Consider the following 25,203-nt stretch of genomic DNA (forward strand, 5'->3'; position numbering starts at 1 on the left):
GAAGGTCATATAAACTAAGTCAAGGTCACAGTGAAAGGTCATCTGGACCAAGTATCAAGGTCACAGGGATAGATGGGTCACCTGAATTAAGGATCAAAGTTACGGAAGGTCTAATTAACCATGGGATCAAGGTCACAGTAAAAGGTCATCTTGGACAGGAATTAGGTCACAGTGAAAGGTCATCCTGAACAGGAATTAGGTCACAGTGAAAGGTCATCTTAAACAGGAATTAGGTCACAGTGAAAGGTCATCTTGAACAGGAATTAGGTCACAGTGAAAGGTCATCTTGAACAGGAATTAGGTCACAGTGAAAGGTCATCTTGAACAGGAATTAGGTCACAGTAAAAGGTCATCTTAAACAGGAATATTTCAAAGAGAAAGGTCATCCTGAATAGGAATTAGGTCACAGTAAAAGGTCATCTTGAACAAGAATTAGGTCACAGTAAAAGGTCATCTTGGACAGGAATTAGGTCACAGTGAAAGGTCATCCTGAACAGGAATTAGGTCACAGTGAATGGTCATCTTCAACAGGAATTAGGTCACAGAGAAAGGTCATCTTGAACAGGAATTAGGTCAGTGTGAAAGGTCATCTTGAACTGGAATTAGGTCACAGTAAAAGGTCATCCTGAACAGGAATTAGGTCACAGTGAAAGGTCATCTTGAACAGGAATTAGGTCACAGTAAAAGATCATCTTGAACAGGAATTAGGTCACAGTGAAAGGTCATCCTGAACAGGAATTAGGTCACAGTGAAAGGTCATCCTGAACAGGAATTAGGTCACAGTGAAAGGTCATCCTGAACAGGAATTAGGTCACAGTGAAAGGTCATCCTGAACAGGAATTAGGTCTCAGTGAAAGGTCATCCTGAACAGGAATTAGGTCACAGTGAAAGGTCAACCTGAACAGGAATTAGGTCACAGTGAAAGGTCATCTTGAACAGGAATTAGGTCACAGTGAAAGGTCATCTTGAACAGGAATTTGGTCACAGTGAAAGGTCATCTTGAACAGGAATTAGGTCACAGTAAAAGGTCATCTTGAACAGGAATTAGGTCACAGAGAAAGGTCATCCTGAACAGGAATTAGGTCACAGTGAAAGGTCATCTTGAACAGGAATTAGGTCACAGTGAAAGGTCATCCTGAACAGGAATTAGGTCACAGTGAAAGGTCATCTTGAACAGGAATTTGGTCACAGTGAAAGGTCATCTTGAACAGGAATTAGGTCACAGTAAAAGGTCATCTTGAACAGGAATTAGGTCACAGAGAAAGGTCATCCTGAACAGGAATTAGGTCACAGTGAAAGGTCATCTTGAACAGGAATTAGGTCACAGTGAAAGGTCATCTTGAACAGGAATTAGGTCACAGTAAAAGGTCATCTTGAACAGGAATTAGGTCACAGAGAAAGGTCATCCTGAACAGGAATTAGGTCACAGTGAAAGGTCATCTTGAACAGGAATTAGGTCACAGTGAAAGGTCATCCTGAACAGGAATTAGGTCACAGTGAAAGGTCAACCTGAACAGGAATTAGGTCACAGTGAAAGGTCATCTTGAACAGGAATTAGGTCACAGTGAAAGGTCATCTTGAACAGGAATTAGGTCACAGTGAAAGGTCATCTTGAACAGGAATTAGGCCACAGTGAAAGGTCATCTTGAACAGGAATTAGGTCACAGTAAAAGGTCATCTTGAACAGGAATTAGGCCACAGTGAAAGGTCATCCTGAACAGGAATTAGGTCACAGTGAAAGGTCATCCTGAACAGGAATTAGGTCACAGTGAAAGGTCATCTTGAACAGGAATTAGGTCACAGTGAAAGGTCATCCTGAACAGGAATTAGGTCACAGTAAAAGGTCATCTTGAACAGGAATTAGGTCACAGTGAAAGGAGATCTGTACCATGAGTCAAAGTCAAAGTGGTAAGTCATCTGAACCAAAAGTTTGGCGTCGCTAAATACTTCATGAAATTATTTATGCACAAGAATATATACAGCAGCGGAATGTTTCGAACATTTATTATTCATGGAGTAGTCGCCCTTAATAAGTCTATATTTGTAATCAAAGTAGAAGGTTTGTCACCCTTAGGGTGACTATATTTGTAAACAATATAAGGTGTTTGTCACCCTTAAGGTGACTATATTTGTAAACAATATAAGGTGTTTGTCACCCTTAAGGTGACTATATTTGTAAACAATATCAGGTGTTTGTCACCCTTAAGGTGACTATATTTGTAAACAATATCAGGTGTTTGTCTCCCTTAAGGTGATTATGTTTGTAAACAATATAAGGAGTCTTTCGTCCATAAGATTGTAAACATATATGTAAACAATATAAATCTGAATTACTATATTAAACATGACGAATGAAGCCCTTTGCGTAATTTTGGTATTAATAAATAACCCTTAAAATTATGGTGGGAAAAAATGAATATTTACCAAGACGCTGCAGGTGAGGAAGGTGAGGCAGGTGACGGATGAGGACGGGCAGTTGGTGTAGTGTGAGGCGCAGGGTGAGGCTCTCGAGGGTGTGAGGCAGGAGGGGTATGACTGCCTCAGACAAGCGACCATCAAACCCCTCTAAGGTACACTTACTGCCGGGGGCTGTCACCCTCTCCAAACATTGTTTTGGTATCTCAAAATCTTTGCTGAATAATCCATATTCAAAATATTCAAGAACTAAGGATATGGTTACCTTCATTTTTGCCAGCACTGACAGTGTAGACAGGCGCTGCTTTAGTTGGGGTGTATCGATTATTCTTAGGCAAATGTTCTTAGGTGTCACCTTCTTAAGAACAAGCGGCAGGACAACCCACGAGTCAACACTCCATATTACCCACCTGTGTTCTGTACGCAGCTTCTCACACACGGCTTGGATGACGTGCTCACTCCCGCGGGACTCTGCTACATGCTTCAACAGCTCGTCAGTCGAATTTGTAATCATCTTGCACAGGTCAATTATGTGAGTAATGAACCTGTGCTCTACTCCCCGGGCACACAGCACCCCGGTAGTGCTGACTAAAATGTTCTTCCATCTGGGGCGCTCAATAAACTCTTGTTGCACGGCGCTAGTATCAAACTTTGACCCTCTCAGGTGATCTCCCAAGGAGCGTTTTTCCTTACGTACAACATCCACCAAGAGGTCAATGATTATAGACCTTTCCCCTGACACCCGGTGTGATGCTGGATCACCTCGGTCTTGCTCAGCCCTCAACAAGAGAGCGACCAGCCTCCTGCTGGCACAATACTCCTGGTACCTGGCGTGAAAATAGCCAAACACCCACACCACAACATCCACCAAGAGGTCAATGATTATAGACCTTTCCCCTGACACCCGGTGTGATGCTGGATCACCTCGGTCTTGCTCAGCCCTCAACAAGAGATCGACCAGCCCCCTGCTGGCACAATACTCCTGGTACCTGGCGTGAAAATAGCCAAACACCCACACCACACTGAGGCCCCGACGGTAGCTGGTTCTTGTGAAATAGTTGGACAAGACCTCCTCCTGCGGCAGTCCCAGAGTGTTACACTTCTCCCTAATCTCCACTTCCGTCTCCCGCCGAAGGTCGTACTCCTGCCTCTGGATCCCTCTTAAACTAATCTCTTCAAAGAACAACAGAAACTGGTCACATTTTCCTTTGGGGTCCACCACATGTTTGGCTGTGAGTCTGGACACCAGTTTACTGGTTATGAAGTCATGAATCTTCTCGTAGACTTGAGTGTTTGTGGTGAGGTTGTTAAATTCATCTGGAGCCTCGACACACAGCAGCACCAACAAGGTCAAGGTGAGTGGAGTGTTGAGGTACTCACCCAGGAACTGACTCATCTGCTCCAGCCGCTGGGTAAACCTCCCTGTGATGACACTCCGTTGGCTCTCTTCCTTCACCAGCAAATTGATGGTTCTCTCGGCGAACTCCACGCGACGTTCTGGAGTGATGCCCAAGACGAGGATGTTGCAGCGAGGTCTGGTGTCTGGGACGAGCTGTGACAGGTGTTGGTCCCACCCCGGCCGTGTGGTTATCACCAACCTCACATCCTTGCCAGGCAGGTGCAACAGCTCCTCCACCAGCCTTCCTGAGTGGTCGTTGACCTCGTCGTAGCCGTCAATCAGGACTAATATATTTAAGCTCAAGCTTATCTCCTTAAACAGCTGGAAGTCGACACCAGAATCACTAAGTGTTTGAGGCAGCAACTGGCGGAGGAGATCATCGAAGGTATTAAGATGTGAGTCCCTGCACTGTACATAGAAAACGAGGTCCACAGTGCCCAGGTGACGTATGGCATCAGGTTCCTCTACCCACTTCTCGAGGATGAGCTTGAGTAAAGTTGTCTTGCCTATACCACCTTCCCCCGTCAGGAGGACACACTGAGGGACTCTTCCGTCCTCTCGTCTCATACTCAAGATGTCTTCATAGTTTATATCCTGACCCTTGGCACCGTGGGAGGGTCTTGTCCCTATGACGGGATCTTCAAGGAGTCGCAGTCGTGTAAAAGCAAGACTTGGGTTGTAGTTAATGTTGAGGAGGAGCCAGGGTGCGGGAACAATCTGGTACAGAAGTTTATACCCGTCAGTTAGCTCCTGCTTAACCTCTTCTGTGATGTGGCTTCTGAACATCTTAATCTCCTGGCGGAGCTGTGGCAAGTACGCCACATCTGAGGGATCCAGCTGCTCTCTGACCTTCGCTAGCAGACCACCAATATACTTGGTGACATCTCTGGTCACGTGGTCCACATCCTGGCTGTTTGTCCTACACCGGACGCCGGCCTCAGCCAGCATCTTGGCCAATAAGTCACTGAGCTCCGTCAGTGTTGACGTAAGATCTTGCTCTGACATTCTCACATTATCATGGGCCAACGTGTTTCGGTGTTGCTTCAGGCTGTAAATGAGGTGTTCAAGTGATGGTCCGTGAGGCCCTGGAGTGGTCCACGTGGGGTCATTCATCTCAGCCAGACCACACACACGTTGCAGGAGTTTATACAACAGGGTGATGTCAAATGTTGCCGCGTCAGAGGAAGCTTCGAGTTTATCCCTCTGGTGATCATCGAAGACACGCCTGTACTGAGCATTGGTGTACCCCAAGTCCTGAGTGAGGTAAGTCACTACTGGGAAGGTGCCCCGGTACGACCACATAAACACACTTGCTAGCGCGTCTCGTCCTGCCTTAGTCACAGCCAGTCCATACCGCAGTCTGTTCACATCTTCCGGTTGGATAACAGGACTCGAGGCCGCCATATTGGGCCGTATGATTCTCACCTCACACAACTGTTGTCAAGTTTCACACAAGCAGTAAATGTCCCACGCTGGTTTTGTTATTATATTATGTTTAAAAACATAACATTGTTTCTCACTGTCGGAGACGGGCAGCTTGTTAGGCTTGTGTAGGCCTTCCTAAGCCAACGACAGACCTTCCTCAGGATGCATCCCTCAACAGTTGACTAATTTCCAGGTTAATATTTACTGCTAGGTGAACAGAGGTATCAGGAGGCTGAGCATCTCACACTGCCAGGGAATCAAACTCGGATGTAATCGGTGATGATCCGACTGCATTAACCACAATACAGTCACTTAATTGACCAAAAATATAAGTGATTTCCAAATAAACCAAATTATACAAGATGTGTTCACATATTAATGCAATATTCGGTTCCAGCTTTATTTGTTATTTTCAATTTGTTCTTTAACTAGTTAATTTCTTCTGTCTTTATACTCTTCAGAATTCTGTCATCTGGAAGAACAATTTAACGTTATTAAAACAAGATGTTAGTGTTAAACATTGGGTCAGAAATACATTTTTGAGATCACTAAAGAAAATAAAATTCCAAAGTCTGCCTCCTGCATTTTGTTTTATTTTATAACTTAAAACTTGTCAATATTTTGACCTAACTCCTGTGATCATTGTGGTGTTGGCTTCTGGTTTAGGTAGAGTAATGGTGCTCATTTTCTCACACAGAAATATATGGTGTAGCATTTAGTAATGTTATTCTCTGCCTTTATCTTGCTCTTGTAAGGACCTATTTAGATTATGCAGTTCAGTTTGGTCAACATACAATATACTGGACATAATTTAACTTGAACCCGTAAAGAGAAGAAAGACAAAGTTGATCTCAGGAATTAGAAATCTCCCTTATTAAGAGAGATTAAGGAAGCTATGTTTACACATTCTTCGAAAAGTATAGATGACATGATTGATGTAGTTAAAGGGATGAAAAGTTAAATCAAAGGTAATAATGATAAGTTGTTAACTATATCAACACAGAATAGAACAAGAAACAATAAATCTATACCAATAAAACTTAATGTTTGTCAATGCGAGATTAGGTTAGGTTAGGTTAGGTTAGGTTAGGAAGATAGCCTCACCAAATATCTAACAGTAATTCCTGCTGGGTATGTGTCCAACAGGGCACATACCCAGCAGGTATGTGCCTGCTGGGTATGTGTTACCCACATACTCGCATGTATTTAGCGAGTACAACTTTGCACAGTGCGAAAGCTATCTCCACGACGAACTTTGTTACACCATATTAACAGGGCTTTGAATTATTTATTTATTTTCTTGCAAGGGTTCCCAGCTGAGCTTCTGTGTAGATCGCCCTCTCCCCCTCCGCTCTCTTGTGGACAATATTCACAGTATAATGTTAACAACTTACATGGAGTTTACTACAAGTAAACTTTCATCCCCTGAACGTCTCTCATAGGTTAGGTTAGGACCGCCTAGAAGTGCATAAAGGGGCTGCGTAGAGGCACATAAAGGCGCCGCCTAGAGACACATAAAGGCGCCGCCTAGAGGTGCATAAAGGCGCCGCCTAGAGGTGCATAAAGGCGCCGCCTAGAGGTGCATAAAGGCGCCGCCTAGAGGTGCATAAAGGGGCCGCCTTGAGGTGCATTAAGGGCCGCCTAGAGGTACATAAAGGGGCCACCTAGAGGTGCATAAAGGGGCCGTCTAGAGGCACATAAAGGGGAAGCCTAGAGGTGCATAAAGGGGCCGCCGAGAGGTAAATAAAGGGGCCGCCTAGAGGTACATAAAAGGCTGCCTAGAGGCACATAAAAGGCTGCCTAAAGGCACATAAAAGGACCGAATAGAGGCACTTAAATGGGCCGCCTAAAGGTATTTAAACGACCGCCTAGAGGTACATAATATTGCCGCCTAGAGGTACATAAAGGGGCCGCCTAGAGGTACATAAAGGGCCGCCTAGAGGTACATAAAGGGGCCGCCTAGAGGTACATAATATTGCCGCCTAGAGGTACATAAAGGGGCCGCCTAGAGGTGCATAAAGAGGCCGCCTAGACGTGCATAAAGAGGCCGCCTAGAGGTGCATAAAGGGGCCGCCTAGAGACACATAAAGGGGCCGCCTAGAGGTATATAAAGGGGCCGCCTAGAGGTACATAAAGGCGCCGCCTAGAGGTATATAAAGGGGCCGCCTAGAGGTACATAAAGGGACCGCCTAGAGGTATATAAAGGGGCCTCCTAGAGGCACATAAAGGGACCGCCTAGAGGCACATAGAGGGCCACCTAGAGGTACATAAAGGGACCGCCTAGAGGTGCATAAAGAGGCCGCCTAGAGGTACATAAAGGGGCCGCCTAGAGGTATATAAAGGGGCCGCCTAGAGGTACATAAAGGGACCGCCTAGAGGCACATAGAGGGCCACCTAGAGGTACATAAAGGGACCGCCTAGAGGTACATAAAGGGCCGCCTAGAGGTACATAAAGGGACCGCCTAGAGGTACATAATATTGCCGCCTAGAGGTACATAAAGGGGCCGCCTAGAGGTACATAAAGGCGCCGCCTAGAGGTGCATAAAGGGCCGCCTAGAGGTGCATAAAGGGCCGCCTAGAGGTACATAAAGGGCCGCCTAGAGGTATATAAAGGGGCCGCCTAGAGGTACATAAAGGGACCGCCTAGAGGCACATAAAGGGCCACCTAGAGGTACATAAAGGGACCGCCTAGAGGTACATAAAGGGCCGCCTAGAGGTACATAAAGGGACCGCCTAGAGGTACATAAAGGGCCGCCTAGAGGTACATAAAGGGCCGTCTAGAGGCACATAAAGGGCCGCCTAGAGGCACATAAAGCGCCGCCTAGAGGCACATAAAGGGGCCGCCTAGAGGTACATAAAGGGGCCGCCTAGAGGCACATAAAGGGGCCGCCTAGAGGCACATAGAGGGCCACCTAGAGCCACATAAAAGGCCGCCTAGAGGCACATAGAGGGCCACCTAGAGGCACATAAAAGGCCGCCTAGAGGTACATAAAAGGGCCGCCTAGAGGCACATAAAGGGGCCGCCTAGAGGCACATAAAGGGGCCGCCTAGAGGCACATAAAGGGGCCGCCTAGAGGCACATAAAGGGCCGACTAGAGGCACATAAAGGGGCCGCCTAGAGGCACATAAAGGGGCCGCCTAGAGACACATAAAAGGCCGCCTAGAGATACATAAAGGGGCCGCCTAGAGGTGCATAAAGGGCCGCCTAGAGACACATAAAAGGCCGCCTAGAGGTAAATAAAGGGGCCGCCTAGAGGTACATAAAGGGGCCGTCTAGAGGCACATAAAGGGCCGCCTAGAGACACATAAAAGGCCGCCTAGAGGTACATAAAGGGGCCGCCTAGAGGCACATAAAGGGCCGCCTTGAAGTACATAAAGGGCCGCCTAGAGGCACATAAAGGGCCGCCTAGAGACACATAAAGGGCCGCCTAGAGGCACATAAAGGGGCCGCCTAGAGGTACATAAAGGGGCCGCCAAGAGGCACATAACGGGGCCGCCTAGAGGCACATAAAGGGCCGCCTAGAGGCACATAAAGGGGCCGCCTAGAGGCACATAAAGGGGCCGCCTAGAGACACATAAAAGGCCGCCTAGAGGTACATAAAGGGGCTGCCTAGAGGCACATAAAGGGCCGCCTTGAAGTACATAAAAGGCCGCCTAGAGGCACATAAAGGGCCGCCTAGAGGCACATAAAGGGCCGCCAAGAGGCACATAAAGGGGCCGCCTAGAGGTACATAAAGGGGCCGCCTAGAGGCACATAAAGGGGCCGCCTAGAGGCACATAAAGGGCCGCCTAGAGGCACATAAAGGGGCCGCCTAGAGGCACATAAAGGGGCCGCCTAGAGACACATAAAAGGCCGCCTAGAGGTACATAAAGGGGCCGCCTAGAGGTGCATAAAGGGCCGCCTAGAGACACATAAAAGGCCGCCTAGAGGTAAATAAAGGGGCCGCCTAGAGGTACATAAAGGGGCCGTCTAGAGGCACATAAAGGGCCGCCTAGAGACACATAAAAGGCCGCCTAGAGGTACATAAAGGGGCCGCCTAGAGGCACATAAAGGGCCGCCTTGAAGTACATAAAGGGCCGCCTAGAGGCACATAAAGGGCCGCCTAGAGACACATAAAAGGCCGCCTAGAGGTACATAAAGGGGCCGCCTAGAGGTACATAAAGGGCCGCCTAGAGGTACATAAAGGGGCCGCCTAGAGGCACATAAAAGGCGGCCTAGAGGTACATAAAGGGCCGCCTAAAGACACATAAAGGGCCGCCTAGAGGCACATAAAGGGCCGCCTAGAGGCACATAAAGGGCCGCCTAGAAGCACATAAAGGGCCGCCTAGAGGCACATAAAGGGGTCGCCTAGAGGTACATAAAGGGGCCGCCTAGAGGCACATAAAGGCCCGCCTAGAGGCACATAAAGGGCCGCCTAGAGGCACATAAAGGGCCGCCTAGAGGCACATAAAAAGGCGCCTAGAGGCACATAAAGGGCCGCCTAGAGGCACATAAAGGGCCGCCTAGAGGCACATAAAGGGGCGGCCTAGAGGCACATAAAGGGGCCGCCTAGAGGCACATAAAGGGCCGCCTAGAGGTACATAAAGGGGCGCCTAGAGGCACATAAAGGGCCGCCTAGAGGCACATAAAGGGCCGCCTAGAGGCACATAAAGGGGCGGCCTAGAGGCACATAAAGGGCCGCCTAGAGACACATAAAAGGCCGCCTAGAGGTACATAAAGGGGCCGCCTAGAGGTACATAAAGGGGCCGTCTACAGGCACATAAAGGGCCGCCTAGAGACACATAAAAGGCCGCCTAGAGGTAAATAAAGGGGCCGCCTAGAGGTACATAAAGGGGCCGTCTACAGGCACATAAAGGGCCGCCTAGAGACACATAAAAGGCCGCCTAGAGGTACATAAAGGGGCCGCCTAGAGGCACATAAAGGGGCCGCCTAGAGGTACATAAAGGGGCCGTCTACAGGCACATAAAGGGCCGCCTAGAGACACATAAAAGGCCGCCTAGAGGTACATAAAGGGGCCGCCTAGAGGCACATAAAGGGGCCGCCTAGAGGCACATAAAGGGCCGCCTAGAGGCACATAAAGGGCCGCCTAGAGGCACATAAAGGGCCGCCTAGAGGCACATAAAGGGGCGGCCTAGAGGCACATAAAGGGCCGCCTAGAGACACATAAAAGGCCGCCTAGAGGTACATAAAGGGGCCGCCTAGAGGTACATAAAGGGGCCGTCTACAGGCACATAAAGGGCCGCCTAGAGACACATAAAAGGCCGCCTAGAGGTAAATAAAGTGGCCGCCTAGAGGTACATAAAGGGGCCGTCTACAGGCACATAAAGGGCCGCCTAGAGACACATAAAAGGCCGCCTAGAGGTACATAAAGGGGCCGCCTAGAGGCACATAAAGGGGCCGCCTAGAGGTACATAAAGGGGCCGTCTACAGGCACATAAAGGGCCGCCTAGAGACACATAAAAGGCCGCCTAGATGTACATAAAGGGGCCGCCTAGAGGCACATAAAGGGGCCGCCTAGAGGCACATAAAGGGCCGCCTAGAGGCACATAAAGGGGCCGCCTAGAGGTACATAAAGGGGCCGCCTAGAGGTGCATAAAGGGCCGCCTAGAGACACATAAAAGGCCGCCTAGAGGTAAATAAAGGGGCCGCCTAGAGGTACATAAAGGGGCCGTCTACAGGCACATAAAGGGCCGCCTAGAGACACATAAAAGGCCGCCTAGAGGTACATAAAGGGGCCGCCTAGAGGCACATAAAGGGCCGCCTTGAAGTACATAAAGGGCCGCCTAGAGGCACATAAAGGGCCGCCTAGAGACACATAAAAGGCCGCCTAGAGGTACATAAAGGGGCCGCCTAGAGGTACATAAAGGGCCGCCTAGAGGTACATAAAGGGGCCGCCTAGAGGCACATAAAAGGCGGCCTAGAGGTACATAAAGGGCCGCCTAAAGACACATAAAGGGCACCCTAGAGGCACATAAAGGGCCGCCTAGAGGCACATAAAGGGCCGCCTAGAAGCACATAAAGGGCCGCCTAGAGGCACATAAAGGGGTCGCCTAGAGGTACATAAAGGGGCCGCCTAGAGGCACATAAAGGCCCGCCTAGAGGCACATAAAGGGCCGCCTAGAGGCACATAAAGGGCCGCCTAGAGGCACATAAAAAGGCGCCTAGAGGCACATAAAGGGCCGCCTAGAGGCACATAAAGGGCCGCCTAGAGGCACATAAAGGGGCGGCCTAGAGGCACATAAAGGGGCCGCCTAGAGGCACATAAAGGGCCGCCTAGAGGTACATAAAGGGCCGCCTAGAGGTACATAAAGGGGCGGCCTAGAGGCACATAAAGGGCCGCCTAGAGGCACATAAAGGGGCGCCTAGAGGCACATAAAGGGCCGCCTAGAGGCACATAAAGGGGCGGCCTAGAGGCACATAAAGGGCCGCCTAGAGGCACATAAAGGGGCGGCCTAGAGGCACATAAAGGGCCGCCTAGAGGCACATAAAGGGCCGCCTAGAGGCACATAAAGGGCCGCCTAGAGGCACATAAAGGGCCGCCTAGAGGCACATAAAGGGCCACCTAGAGGCACATAAAGGGCCGCCTAGAGGCACATAAAGGCCCGCCTGGAGGCACATAAAGGGCCGCCTAGAGGCACATAAAGGGCCGCCTAGAGGCACATAAAGGAGCGGCCTAGAGGCACATAAAGGGCCGCCTAGAGGCCCATAAAGGGCCGCCTAGAGGCACATAAAGGGCCGCCTAGAGGCACATAAAGGGGCCGCCTAGAGGCACATAAAGGAGCGGCCTAGAGGCACATAAAGGGCCGCCTAGAGGCCCATAAAGGGCCGCCTAGAGGCACATAAAGGGCCGCCTAGAGGCACATAAAGGGGCCGCCTAGAGGCACATAAAGGGCCGCCTAGAGGCACATAAAGGGCCGCCTAGAGGTACATATAGGGGTCGCCTAGAGGTACATAAAGGGGCCGACTAGAGGCACATAAAGGGGCCGCCTAGAGGCACATAAAGGGCCGCCTAGAGGCACATAAAGGGCCGCCTAGAGGTACATATAGGGGTCGCCTATAGGTACATAAAGGCCCGCCTAGAGGCACATAAAGGGCCGCCTAGAGGCACATAAAGGAGCGGCCTAGAGGCACATAAAGGGCTGCCTAGAGGCACATAAAGGGCCGCCTAGAGGCACATAAAGGGCCGCCTAGAGGCACATAAAGGGCCGCCTAGAGGCACATAAAGGGCCGCCTAGAGGCACATAAAGGGCCGCCTAGAGGCACATAAAGGGCCGCCTAGAGGCACATAAAGGGGCGCCTAGAGGCACATAAAGGGCCGCCTAGAGGCACATAAAGGGCCGCCTAGAGGTACATAAAGGGGCCGCCTAGAGGTACATAAAGGGGCCGCCTAGAGGCACATAAAGGGCCGCCTAGAGGCACATAAAGGGGCCGCCTAGAGGCACATAAAGGGGCCGCCTAGAGGCACATAAAGGGCCGCCTAGAGGCACATAAAGGGCCGCCTAGAGGCACATAAAGGAGCGGCCTAGAGGCACATAAAGGAGCCGCCTAGAGGTACATAAAGGGGCCGCCTAGAGGCACATAAAGGGCCGCCTAGAGGTACATAAAGGGGCCGCCTAGAGGTACATAAAGGGGCCGCCTAGAGGCACATAAAGGGCCGCCTAGAGGCACATAAAGGGGCCGCCTAGAGGCACATAAAGGGGCCGCCTAGAGGCACATAAAGGGCCGCCTAGAGGCACATAAAGGGCCGCCTAGAGGCACATAAAGGAGCGGCCTAGAGGCACATAAAGGAGCCGCCTAGAGGCACATAAAGGGCCGCCTAGAGGCACATAAAGGAGCGGCCTAGAGGCACATAAAGGAGCCGCCTAGAGGCACATAAAGGGCCGCCATGAGGCACATAAAGGGCCGCCTAGAGGCACATAAAGGCCCGCCTAGAGGCACATAAAGGGCCGCCTAGAGGCACATAAAGGGGCCGCCTAGAGACACATAACGGGCCACCTAGAGGTACATAAAGGGGCCACATAGAGGTACATAAGGGACCGCCTACAGGTACATAAAGGGGCCACCTACAGGTACATAAAGGGGCCCCCGAGAGGTACATAAAGAGGCCGCCTAGAGGCACATAAAAAGGCCGCCTAGAGGCACATAAAAAGGCCGCCTAGAGGTACATAAAAGGGCTAAATAGAGGTACATAAAGGGGCCGCCTAGAGGTACATAAAGGGGCCCCCTAGAGGCACATGAACAGGCCGCCTAGAGGCACATAAAGGGCCGCCTAGAGGCACATAAAGAGGCCGGCTTGAGGCACATAAAGGGCCGCCTAGAGGCACATAAAGGGCCGCCTAGAGACACGTAAAGGGGCCGCCTAGAGGTACATAAAGGGGCCGCCTAGAGGCACATGAACAGGCCGCCTAGAGGCACATAAAGAGGCCGGCTTGAGGCACATGAAAGGGCCGCCTAGAGGCACATAAAGGGGCAGTCTAGAGGCGCATAAAGAGGCCGGCTTGAGGCACATGAAAGGGCCGCCTAGAGGCACATAAACGGGCAGTCTAGAGGCGCATAAAGGGGCCGCCTAGAGGCACATAAAGGGGCAGTCTAGAGGCGCATAAAGGGGCCGCCTAGAGGCGCATAAAGGGTCCACCTAGAGGCGCATAAAGGGGCAGTCTAGAGGCGCATAAAGGGGCCGCCTAGAGGCACATAAAGGCCTGCCTAGAGGCACATAAAGGGGCCACCTAGAGGCACATAAAGGGGCCGCCTAGAGACACATAACGGGCCGCCTAGAGACACATAACGGGCCACCTAGAGGCACATAAAGGGGCAGTCTAGAGGCGCATAAAGGGGCCGCCTAGAGACACATAACGGGCCACCTAGAGGCACATAAAGGGGCAGTTTAGAGGCGCATAAAGGGGCCGCCTAGAGGCGCATAAAGGGTCCACCTAGAGGCGCATAAAGGGGCAGTCTAGAGGCACATAAAGGGGCCACCTAGAGGCACATAAAGGGCCACCTAGGGGCACATAAAGGGGCCGCCTAGAGGCACATAAAAGGGCGCCTAGAGGCACATAAAGGGGCCGCCTAGAGGTACATAAAGGGGCCGCCTAGAGGCACATAAAGGGGCCGCCTAGAGACACATAAAGGGCCGCCTAGAGGCACATAAAGGGGCCGCCTAGAGGCACATAAAGGGGCCGCCTAGAGACACATAAAGGGGCCACCTAGAGGCACATAAAGGGCCACCTAGGGGCACATAAAGGGGCCACCTAGAGGCACTTAAAGGGCCGCCTAGAGGCACATAAAGGGGCCACCTAGAGGCACATAAAGGGCCGCCTAGAGGCACATAAAGGGGCCGCCTAGAGGTACATAAAGGGGCCGCCTAGAGGCACATAAAGGGCCACCTAGGGGCACATAAAGGGGCCGCCTAGAGGTACATCAAGGGGCCGCCTAGAGGTACATAAAGGGGCCGACTAGAGGCACATAAAGGGGCCGCCTAGAGGCACATAAAGGGCCGCCTAGAGGCACATAAAGGGCCGCCTAGAGGTACATATAGGGGTCGCCTATAGGTACATAAAGGCCCGCCTAGAGGCACATAAAGGGCCGCCTAGAGGCACATAAAGGAGCGGCCTAGAGGCACATAAAGGGCTGCCTAGAGGCACATAAAGGGCCGCCTAGAGGCACATAAAGGGCCGCCTAGAGGCACATAAAGGGCCGCCTAGAGGCACATAAAGGGCCGCCTAGAGGCACATAAAGGGCCGCCAAGAGGCACATAAAGGGCCGCCTAGAGGCACATAAAGGGGCGCCTAGAGGCACATAAAGGGCCGCCTAGAGGCACATAAAGGGCCGCCTAGAGGTACATAAAGGGGCCGCCTAGAGGTACATAAAGGGGCCGCCTAGAGGCACATAAAGGGCCGCCTAGAGGCACATAAAGGGGCCGCCTAGAGGCACATAAAGGGGCCGCCTAGAGGCACATAAAGGGCCGCCTAGAGGCACATAAAGGGCCGCCTAGAGGCACATAAAGGAGCGGCCTAGAGGCACATAAAGGAGCCGCCTAGAGGGACATAAAGGGGCCGCCTAGAGGCACATAAAGGGCCGCCTAGAGGTACATAAAGGGGCCGCCTAGAGGTACATAAAGGGGCCGCCTAGAGGCACATAAAGGGCCGCCTAGAGGCACATAAAGGGGCCGCCTAGAGGCACATAAAGGGGCCGCCTAGAGGCACATAAAGGGCCGCCTAGAGGCACATAAAGGGCCGCCTAGAGGCACATAAAGGAGCGGCCTAGAGGCACATAAAGGAGCCGCCTAGAGGCACATAAAGGGCCGCCTAGAGGCACATAAAGGAGCGGAATAGAGGCACATAAAGGAGCCGCCTAGAGGCACATAAAGGGCCGCCATGAGGCACATAAAGGGCCGCCTAGAGGCACATAAAGGCCCGCCTAGAGGCACATAAAGGGCCGCCTAGAGGCACATAAAGGGGCCGCCTAGAGACACATAACGGGCCACCTAGAGGTACATAAAGGGGCCACATAGAGGTACATAAGGGACCGCCTACAGGTACATAAAGGGGCCACCTACAGGTACATAAAGGGGCCCCCGAGAGGTACATAAAGAGGCCGCCTAGAGGCACATAAAAAGGCCGCCTAGAGGCACATAAAAAGGCCGCCTAGAGGTACATAAAAGGGCTAAATAGAGGTACATAAAGGGGCCGCCTAGAGGTACATAAAGGGGCCCCCTAGAGGCACATGAACAGGCCGCCTAGAGGCACATAAAGGGCCGCCTAGAGGCACATAAAGAGGCCGGCTTGAGGCACATAAAGGGCCGCCTAGAGGCACATAAAGGGCCGCCTAGAGACACGTAAAGGGGCCGCCTAGAGGTACATAAAGGGGCCGCCTAGAGGCACATGAACAGGCCGCCTAGAGGCACATAAAGAGGCCGGCTTGAGGCACATGAAAGGGCCGCCTAGAGGCACATAAAGGGGCAGTCTAGAGGCGCATAAAGAGGCCGGCTTGAGGCACATGAAAGGGCCGCCTAGAGGCACATAAAGGGGCAGTCTAGAGGCGCATAAAGGGGCCGCCTAGAGGCACATAAAGGGGCAGTCTAGAGGCGCATAAAGGGGCCGCCTAGAGGCGCATAAAGGGTCCACCTAGAGGCGCATAAAGGGGCAGTCTAGAGGCGCATAAAGGGGCCGCCTAGAGGCACATAAAGGCCTGCCTAGAGGCACATAAAGGGGCCACCTAGAGGCACATAAAGGGGCCGCCTAGAGACACATAACGGGCCGCCTAGAGACACATAACGGGCCACCTAGAGGCACATAAAGGGGCAGTCTAGAGGCGCATAAAGGGGCCGCCTAGAGACACATAACGGGCCACCTAGAGGCACATAAAGGGGCAGTTTAGAGGCGCATAAAGGGGCCGCCTAGAGGCGCATAAAGGGTCCACCTAGAGGCGCATAAAGGGGCAGTCTAGAGGCACATAAAGGGGCCACCTAGAGGCACATAAAGGGCCACCTAGGGGCACATAAAGGGGCCGCCTAGAGGCACATAAAAGGGCGCCTAGAGGCACATAAAGGGGCCGCCTAGAGGTACATAAAGGGGCCGCCTAGAGGCACATAAAGGGGCCGCCTAGAGACACATAAAGGGCCGCCTAGAGGCACATAAAGGGGCCGCCTAGAGGCACATAAAGGGGCCGCCTAGAGACACATAAAGGGGCCACCTAGAGGCACATAAAGGGCCACCTAGGGGCACATAAAGGGGCCACCTAGAGGCACTTAAAGGGCCGCCTAGAGGCACATAAAGGGGCCACCTAGAGGCACATAAAGGGCCGCCTAGAGGCACATAAAGGGGCCGCCTAGAGGTACATAAAGGGGCCGCCTAGAGGCACATAAAGGGCCACCTAGGGGCACATAAAGGGGCCGCCTAGAGGTACATCAAGGGGCCGCCTAGAGGCGCATAAAGAGGCAGTCTAGAGGCACATAAAGGGGCCACCTAGAGGCACATAAAGGGCCACCTAGGGGCACATAAAGGGCCACCTAGAGGCACATAAAGCGCTGCCTAGAGGCACATAAAGGGGCCGCCTAGAGGTACATAAAGGGGCCGCCTAGAGGCACATAAAGGGCCACCTAGGGGCACATAAAGGGGCCGCCTAGAGGTACATAAAAGGGCGCCTAGAGGCACATAAAAGGGCCGCCTAGAGGCACATAAAGGGGCGCCTAGAGGCACATAAAGGGACCGCCTAGAGGCACATAAAAGGGCGCCTAGAGGCACATAAAGGGGCCGCCTAGAGGCACATAAAGGGGCGCCTAGAGGCACATAAAGGGCCGCCTAGAGGCACATAAAGGGCCGCCTAGAGGCATATAAAGGGTCGCCTAGATGTCCATAAAGGACGAATAAGAGAATGTGAATTTAGTTTTTCTTAATCTCTCTTCATAAAGGAGGTTTCTAATTCCTGTTATTGATTGTTATTATTCTCTGAACAAGACCAAGTGAACTTATGTTCATTCTGTAATACAGAGACCAACAATGAACAGTATAATCCAACTGGGGCTCAACAAGGGCAGGAGCAAGGTGAACAATTCTATTAGATATATTGGTGCTACAACATCTAGAAATATATCCCAGAATACTCTTACCTTTATTCAATATATTTATGTACTAAACTGAAACTTCCAGTCTTTCAAGTAACTTGAATAACCTGTCTTCCTTCTGAACTAGCAACAGTCTTCCTTCTGAACTAGCAACAGTCTTCCTTCTGAACTAGCAACAGTCTTCCTCCTGAACTAGCAACAGTCTTCCTTCTGAACTAGCAACAGTCTTCCTTCTGAACTAGCAACAGTCTTCCTTCTGAACTAGCAACAGTCTTCCTTCTGAACTAGCAACAGTCTTCCTTCTGAACTAGCAACAGTCTTACTTCTGAACTAGCAACAGTCTTCCTTCTGAACTAGCAACAGTCTTCCTTCTGAACTAGCAACAGTCTTCCTTCTGAACTAGCAACAGTCTTCCTTCTGAACCAGCAACAGTCTTCCTTTTGAACTAGCAACAGTCTTCCTCCTGAACTAGCAACAGTCTTCCTCCTGAACTAGCAACAGTCTTCCTTCTGAACTAGCAACAGTCTTCCTTCTGAACTAGCAACAGTCTTCCTTCTGAACTAGCAACAGTCTTCCTTCTGAACTAGCAACAGTCTTCCTTCTGAACTAGCAACAGTCTTCCTTCTGAACTAGCAACTGTCTTCCTTCTGAACTAGCAACTGTCTTCCTTCTGAACTAGCAACAGTCTTCCTTCTGAACTAGCAACAGTCTTCCTTCTGAACTAGCAACAGTCTTCCTTCTGAACTAGCAACAGTCTTCCTTCTGAACTAGCAACAGTCTTCCTTCTGAACTAGCAACAGTCTTCCTTCTGAACTAGCAACAGTCTTCCTTCTGAACTAGCACCAGTCTTCCTTCTGAACTAGCAACAGTCTTCCTTCTGAACTAGCAACAGTCTTCCTTCTGAACTAGCAACAGTCTTCCTTCTGAACTAGCAACAGTCTTCCTTCTGAACTAGCACCAGTCTTCCTTCTGAACTAGCAACAGTCTTCCTTCTGAACTAGCAACAGTCTTGCTTCTGAACTAGCAACAGTCTTCCTTCTGAACTAGCAACAGTCTTCCTTCTGAACTAGCACCAGTCTTCCTTCTGAACTAGCAACAGTCTTCCTTCTGAACTAGCAACAGTCTTGCTTCTGAACTAGCAACAGTCTTCCTTCTGAACTAGCACCAGTCTTCCTTCTGAACTAGCAACAGTCTTCCTTCTGAACTAGCAACAGTCTTCCTCCTGAACTAGCAACAGTCTTCCTTCTGAACTAGCAACAGTCTTCCTTCTGAACTAGCACCAGTCTTCCTCCTGAACTAGCAACAGTCTTCCTTCTGAACTAGCACCAGTCTTCCTTCTGAACTAGCAACAGTCTTCCTTCTGAACTAGCAACAGTCTTCCTTCTGAACTAGCAACAGTCTTCCTCCTGAACTAGCAACAGTCTTCCTTCTGAACTAGCAACAGTCTTCCTTCTGAACTAGCAACAGTCTTCCTTCTGAACTAGCAACAGTCTTCCTTCTGAACTAGCAACAGTCTTCCTTCTGAACTAGCACCAGTCTTCCTTCTGAACTAGCAACAGTCTTCCTTCTGAACTAGCAACAGTCTTCCTTCTGAACTAGCACCAGTCTTCCTTCTGAACTAGCAACAGTCTTCCTTCTGAACTAGCAACAGTCTTGCTTCTGAACTAGCAACAGTCTTCCTTCTGAACTAGCACCAGTCTTCCTTCTGAACTAGCAACAGTCTTCCTTCTGAACTAGCAACAGTCTTCCTTCTGAACTAGCACCAGTCTTCCTTCTGAACTAGCAACGGTCTTCCTTCTGAACTAGCAACAGTCTTCCTTCTGAACTAGCACCAGTCTTCCTTCTGAACTAGCAACAGTCTTCCTTCTGAACTAGCAACAGTCTTCCTTCTGAACTAGCAACAGTCTTCCTTCTGAACTAGCAACAGTCTTCCTTCTGAACTAGCAGCAGTCTTGCTTCTTCCTTCCTTCTGAGAGAGAGAGAGAGAGAGAGAGAGAGAGAGAGAGAGAGAGAGAGAGAGAGAGAGAGAGAGAGAGAGAGAAAGAGAGAGAGAGAGAGAGAGAGAGAGAGAGAGAGAGAGAGAGAGAGAGAGAGAGAGAGAGAGAGAGAGAGAGAGAGAGAGAGAGAGAGAGAGAGAGACAGAGAGACCCGGGCTCCGCCGGGTGTCCCTACTAGTAAATTATAAAACCATTTCGAATAAATTTACTGCCAGTAACTTAAACAATGACGATAAATATAAATATGTGAGTCACTTAACAATATTTTCCTCCATAACTTCACTACAACACTGTCCACACACCTGCCAGTCCACCATATAGCAGGGAAAGTTACACTTAACACTATCTTCACTGATAACTTCACTACAACACTGGCCACACACCTGCCAGTCCACCATACAGCAGGGAAAGTTACACTTAACACTGTCTTCCCTGATAACTTCACTACAACACTGTCCACACACCTGTCAGTCCACCATACAGCAGGGAAAGTTACACTTAACACTGTCTTCACTGATAACTTCACTACAACACTGTCCACACACCTGCCAGTCCACCATACAGCAGGGAAAGTTACACTTAACACTATCTTCACTGATAACTTCACTACAACACTGTCCACACACCTGCCAGTCCACCATATAGCAGGGAAAGGTTAACGTAACACAACAACCTGGTAGTTCACTACACAGTGGCCAGCTTCAGGTTCCTCAACACAACACAACAACCTGGTAGTTCACTACACAGTGGCCAGCTTCAGGTTCCTCAACACAACAACCTGGTAGTTCACTACACAGTGACCAGCTTCAGGTTCCTCAACACAACAACCTGGTAGTTCACTACACAGTGGCCAGCTTCAGGTTCCTCAACACAACAACCTGGTAGTTCACTACACAGTGGCCAGCTTCAGGTTCCTCAACACAACAACCTGGTAGTTCACTACACAGTGGCCAGCTTCAGGTTCCTCAACACAACACAACAACCTGGTAGTTCACTACACAGTGGCCAGCTTCAGGTTCCTCAACACAACAACCTGGTAGTTCACTACACAGTGGCCAGCTTCAGGTTCCTCAACACAACACCTGATAGTTCACTACACAGTGGCCAGCTTCAGGTTCCTCAACACAACACAACAACCTGGTAGTTCACTACACAGTGGCCAGCTTCAGGTTCCTCAACACAACACAACAACCTGGTAGTTCACTACACAGAGGCCAGCTTCAGGTTCCTCAACACAACAACCTGGTAGTTCACTACACAGTGGCCAGCTTCAGGTTCCTCAACACAACAACCTGGTAGTTCACTACACAGTGACCAGCTTCAGGTTCCTCAACACAACAACCTGGTAGTTCACTACACAGTGGCCAGCTTCAGGTTCCTCAACACAACAACCTGGTAGTTCACTACACAGTGGCCAGCTTCAGGTTCCTCAACACAACAACCTGGTAGTTCACTACACAGTGGCCAGCTTCAGGTTCCTCAACACAACACAACAACCTGGTAGTTCACTACACAGTGGCCAGCTTCAGGTTCCTCAACACAACAACCTGGTAGTTCACTACACAGTGGCCAGCTTCAGGTTCCTCAACACAACAACCTGGTAGTTCACTACACAGTGGCCAGCTTCAGGTTCCTCAACACAACACAACAACCTGGTAGTTCACTACACAGTGGCCAGCTTCAGGTTCCTCAACACAACACAACAACCTGGTAGTTCACTACACAGTGGCCAGCTTCAGGTTCCTCAACACAACAACCTGGTAGTTCACTACACAGTGACCAGCTTCAGGTTCCTCAACACAACAACCTGGTAGTTCACTACACAGTGGCCAGCTTCAGGTTCCTCAACACAACAACCTGGTAGTTCACTACACAGTGACCAGCTTCAGGTTCCTCAACACAACAACCTGGTAGTTCACTACACAGTGGCCAGCTTCAGGTTCCTCAACACAACACAACAACCTGGTAGTTCACTACACAGTGACCAGCTTCAGGTTCCTCAACACAACAACCTGGTAGTTCACTACACAGTGACCAGCTTCAGGTTCCTCAACACAACAACCTGGTAGTTCACTACACAGTGACCAGCTTCAGGTTCCACAACACAACAACCTGGTAGTTCACTACACAGTGACCAGCTTCAGGTTCCTCAACACAACAACCTGGTAGTTCACTACACAGTGACCAGCTTCAGGTTCCTCAACACAACAACCTGGTAGTTCACTACACAGTGGCCAGCTTCAGGTTCCTCAACACAACACAACAACCTGGTAGTTCACTACACAGTGACCAGCTTCAGGTTCCTCAACACAACAACCTGGTAGTTCACTACACAGTGACCAGCTTCAGGTTCCACAACACAACAACCTGGTAGTTCACTACACAGTGACCAGCTTCAGGTTCCTCAACACAACAACCTGGTAGTTCACTACACAGTGGCCAGCTTCAGGTTCCACAACACAACACAACAACCTGGTAGTTCACTACACAGTGGCCAGCTTCAGGTTCCACAACACAACACAACAACCTGGTAGTTCACTACACAGTGACCAGCTTCAGGTTCCTCAACACAACACAACAACCTGGTAGTTCACTACACAGTGGCCAGCTTCAGGTTCCTCAACACAACAACCTGGTAGTTCACTACACAGTGACCAGCTTCAGGTTCCTCAACACAACAACCTGGTAGTTCACTACACAGTGACCAGCTTCAGGTTCCTCAACACAACAACCTGGTAGTTCACTACACAGTGGCCAGCTTCAGGTTCCTCAACACAACAACCTGGTAGTTCACTACACAGTGGCCAGCTTCAGGTTCCTCAACACAACAACCTGGTAGTTCACTACACAGTGGCCAGCTTCAGGTTCCTCAACACAACAACCTGGTAGTTCACTACACAGTGCCCAGCTTCAGGTTCCTCAACACAACACAACAACCTGGTAGTTCACTACACAGTGGCCAGCTTCAGGTTCCACAACACAACAACCTGGTAGTTCACTACACAGTGGCCAGCTTCAGGTTCCTCAACACAACACAACAACCTGGTAGTTCACTACACAGTGGCCAGCTTCAGGTTCCTCAACACAACAACCTGGTAGTTCACTACACAGTGGCCAGCTTCAGGTTCCTCAACACAACACAACAACCTGGTAGTTCACTACACAGTGGCCAGCTTCAGGTTCCTCAACACAACAACCTGGTAGTTCACTACACAGTGGCCAGCTTCAGGTTCCTCAACACAACAACCTGGTAGTTCACTACACAGTGACCAGCTTCAGGTTCCTCAACACAACAACCTGGTAGTTCACTACACAGTGGCCAGCTTCAGGTTCCTCAACACAACACAACAACCTGGTAGTTCACTACACAGTGGCCAGCTTCAGGTTCCTCAACACAACAACCTGGTAGTTCACTACACAGTGACCAGCTTCAGGTTCCTCAACACAATAACCTGGTAGTTCACTACACAGTGGCCAGCTTCAGGTTCCTCAACACAACAACCTGGTAGTTCACTACACAGTGGCCAGCTTCAGGTTCCTCAACACAACAACCTGGTAGTTCACTACACAGTGGCCAGCTTCAGGTTCCTCAACACAACAACCTGGTAGTTCACTACACAGTGGCCAGCTTCAGGTTCCTCAACACAACACAACAACCTGGTAGTTCACTACACAGTGACCAGCTTCAGGTTCCTCAACACAACAACCTGGTAGTTCACTACACAGTGGCCAGCTTCAGGTTCCTCAACACAACACAACAACCTGGTAGTTCACTACACAGTGACCAGCTTCAGGTTCCTCAACACAACAACCCGGTAGTTCACTACACAGTGGCCAGCTTCAGGTTCCTCAACACAACAACCTGGTAGTTCACTACACAGTGGCCAGCTTCAGGTTCCTCAACACAACAACCTGGTAGTTCACTACACAGTGGCCAGCTTCAGGTTCCTCAACACAACAACCTGGTAGTTCACTACACAGTGGCCAGCTTCAGGTTCCTCAACACAACAACCTGGTAGTTCACTACACAGTGCCCAGCTTCAGGTTCCTCAACACAACACAACAACCTGGTAGTTCACTACACAGTGGCCAGCTTCAGGTTCCACAACACAACAACCTGGTAGTTCACTACACAGTGGCCAGCTTCAGGTTCCTCAACACAACAACCTGGTAGTTCACTACACAGTGGCCAGCTTCAGGTTCCTCAACACAACACAACAACCTGGTAGTTCACTACACAGTGGCCAGCTTCAGGTTCCTCAACACAACAACCTGGTAGTTCACTACACAGTGGCCAGCTTCAGGTTCCTCAACACAACACAACAACCTGGTAGTTCACTACACAGTGGCCAGCTTCAGGTTCCTCAACACAACAACCTGGTAGTTCACTACACAGTGGCCAGCTTCAGGTTCCTCAACACAACAACCTGGTAGTTCACTACACAGTGACCAGCTTCAGGTTCCTCAACACAACAACCTGGTAGTTCACTACACAGTGGCCAGCTTCAGGTTCCTCAACACAACACAACAACCTGGTAGTTCACTACACAGTGGCCAGCTTCAGGTTCCTCAACACAACAACCTGGTAGTTCACTACACAGTGACCAGCTTCAGGTTCCTCAACACAACAACCTGGTAGTTCACTACACAGTGGCCAGCTTCAGGTTCCTCAACACAACAACCTGGTAGTTCACTACACAGTGGCCAGCTTCAGGTTCCTCAACACAACAACCTGGTAGTTCACTACACAGTGGCCAGCTTCAGGTTCCTCAACACAACAACCTGGTAGTTCACTACACAGTGGCCAGCTTCAGGTTCCTCAACACAACAACCTGGTAGTTCACTACACAGTGGCCAGCTTCAGGTTCCTCAACACAACAACCTGGTAGTTCACTACACAGTGGCCAGCTTCAGGTTCCTCAACACAACAACCTGGTAGTTCACTACACAGTGACCAGCTTCAGGTTCCTCAACACAACACAACAACCTGGTAGTTCACTACACAGTGGCCAGCTTCAGGTTCCTCAACACAACAACCTGGTAGTTCACTACACAGTGGCCAGCTTCAGGTTCCTCAACACAACAACCTGGTAGTTCACTACACAGTGACCAGCTTCAAGTTCCTCAACACAACAACCTGGTAGTTCACTACACAGTGACCAGCTTCAGGTTCCTCAACACAACACAACAACCTGGTAGTTCACTACACAGTGGCCAGCTTCAGGTTCCTCAACACAACAACCTGGTAGTTCACTACACAGTGGCCAGCTTCAGGTTCCTCAACACAACAACCTGGTAGTTCACTACACAGTGACCAGCTTCAGGTTCCTCAACACAGCACAACAACCTGGTAGTTCACTACACAGTGGCCAGCTTCAGGTTCCTCAACACAACACAACAACCT

General features: G+C 50.4%; 1 protein-coding gene across 4 annotated transcripts in view; it reads right to left on the minus strand.

Moving 5' to 3' along the window:
• LOC138350668 (uncharacterized) overlaps positions 1–25,203 on the minus strand; it is a 625,641-nt gene that overhangs the window by 596,966 nt on the left and 3,472 nt on the right. For 2 of the 4 annotated variants that reach the window (XR_011222187.1, XM_069301847.1), the window contains exon 1: positions 2,425–5,712. Coding sequence is in view for 3 of the 4 variants with exons in the window: in XM_069301847.1 (XP_069157948.1) it covers positions 2,425–5,218 (2,794 nt within the window). In the remaining variant the exon portion in view is untranslated. Of the gene's footprint in view, positions 1–2,424; positions 5,713–25,203 lie in introns of those variants that run through there. The other 2 variants (XM_069301848.1, XM_069301849.1) reach the window with 1 other exon arrangement.

Source organism: Procambarus clarkii, chromosome 46 (assembly GCF_040958095.1).
Source record: "Procambarus clarkii isolate CNS0578487 chromosome 46, FALCON_Pclarkii_2.0, whole genome shotgun sequence".
NCBI lineage: Eukaryota > Metazoa > Arthropoda > Malacostraca > Decapoda > Cambaridae > Procambarus > Procambarus clarkii.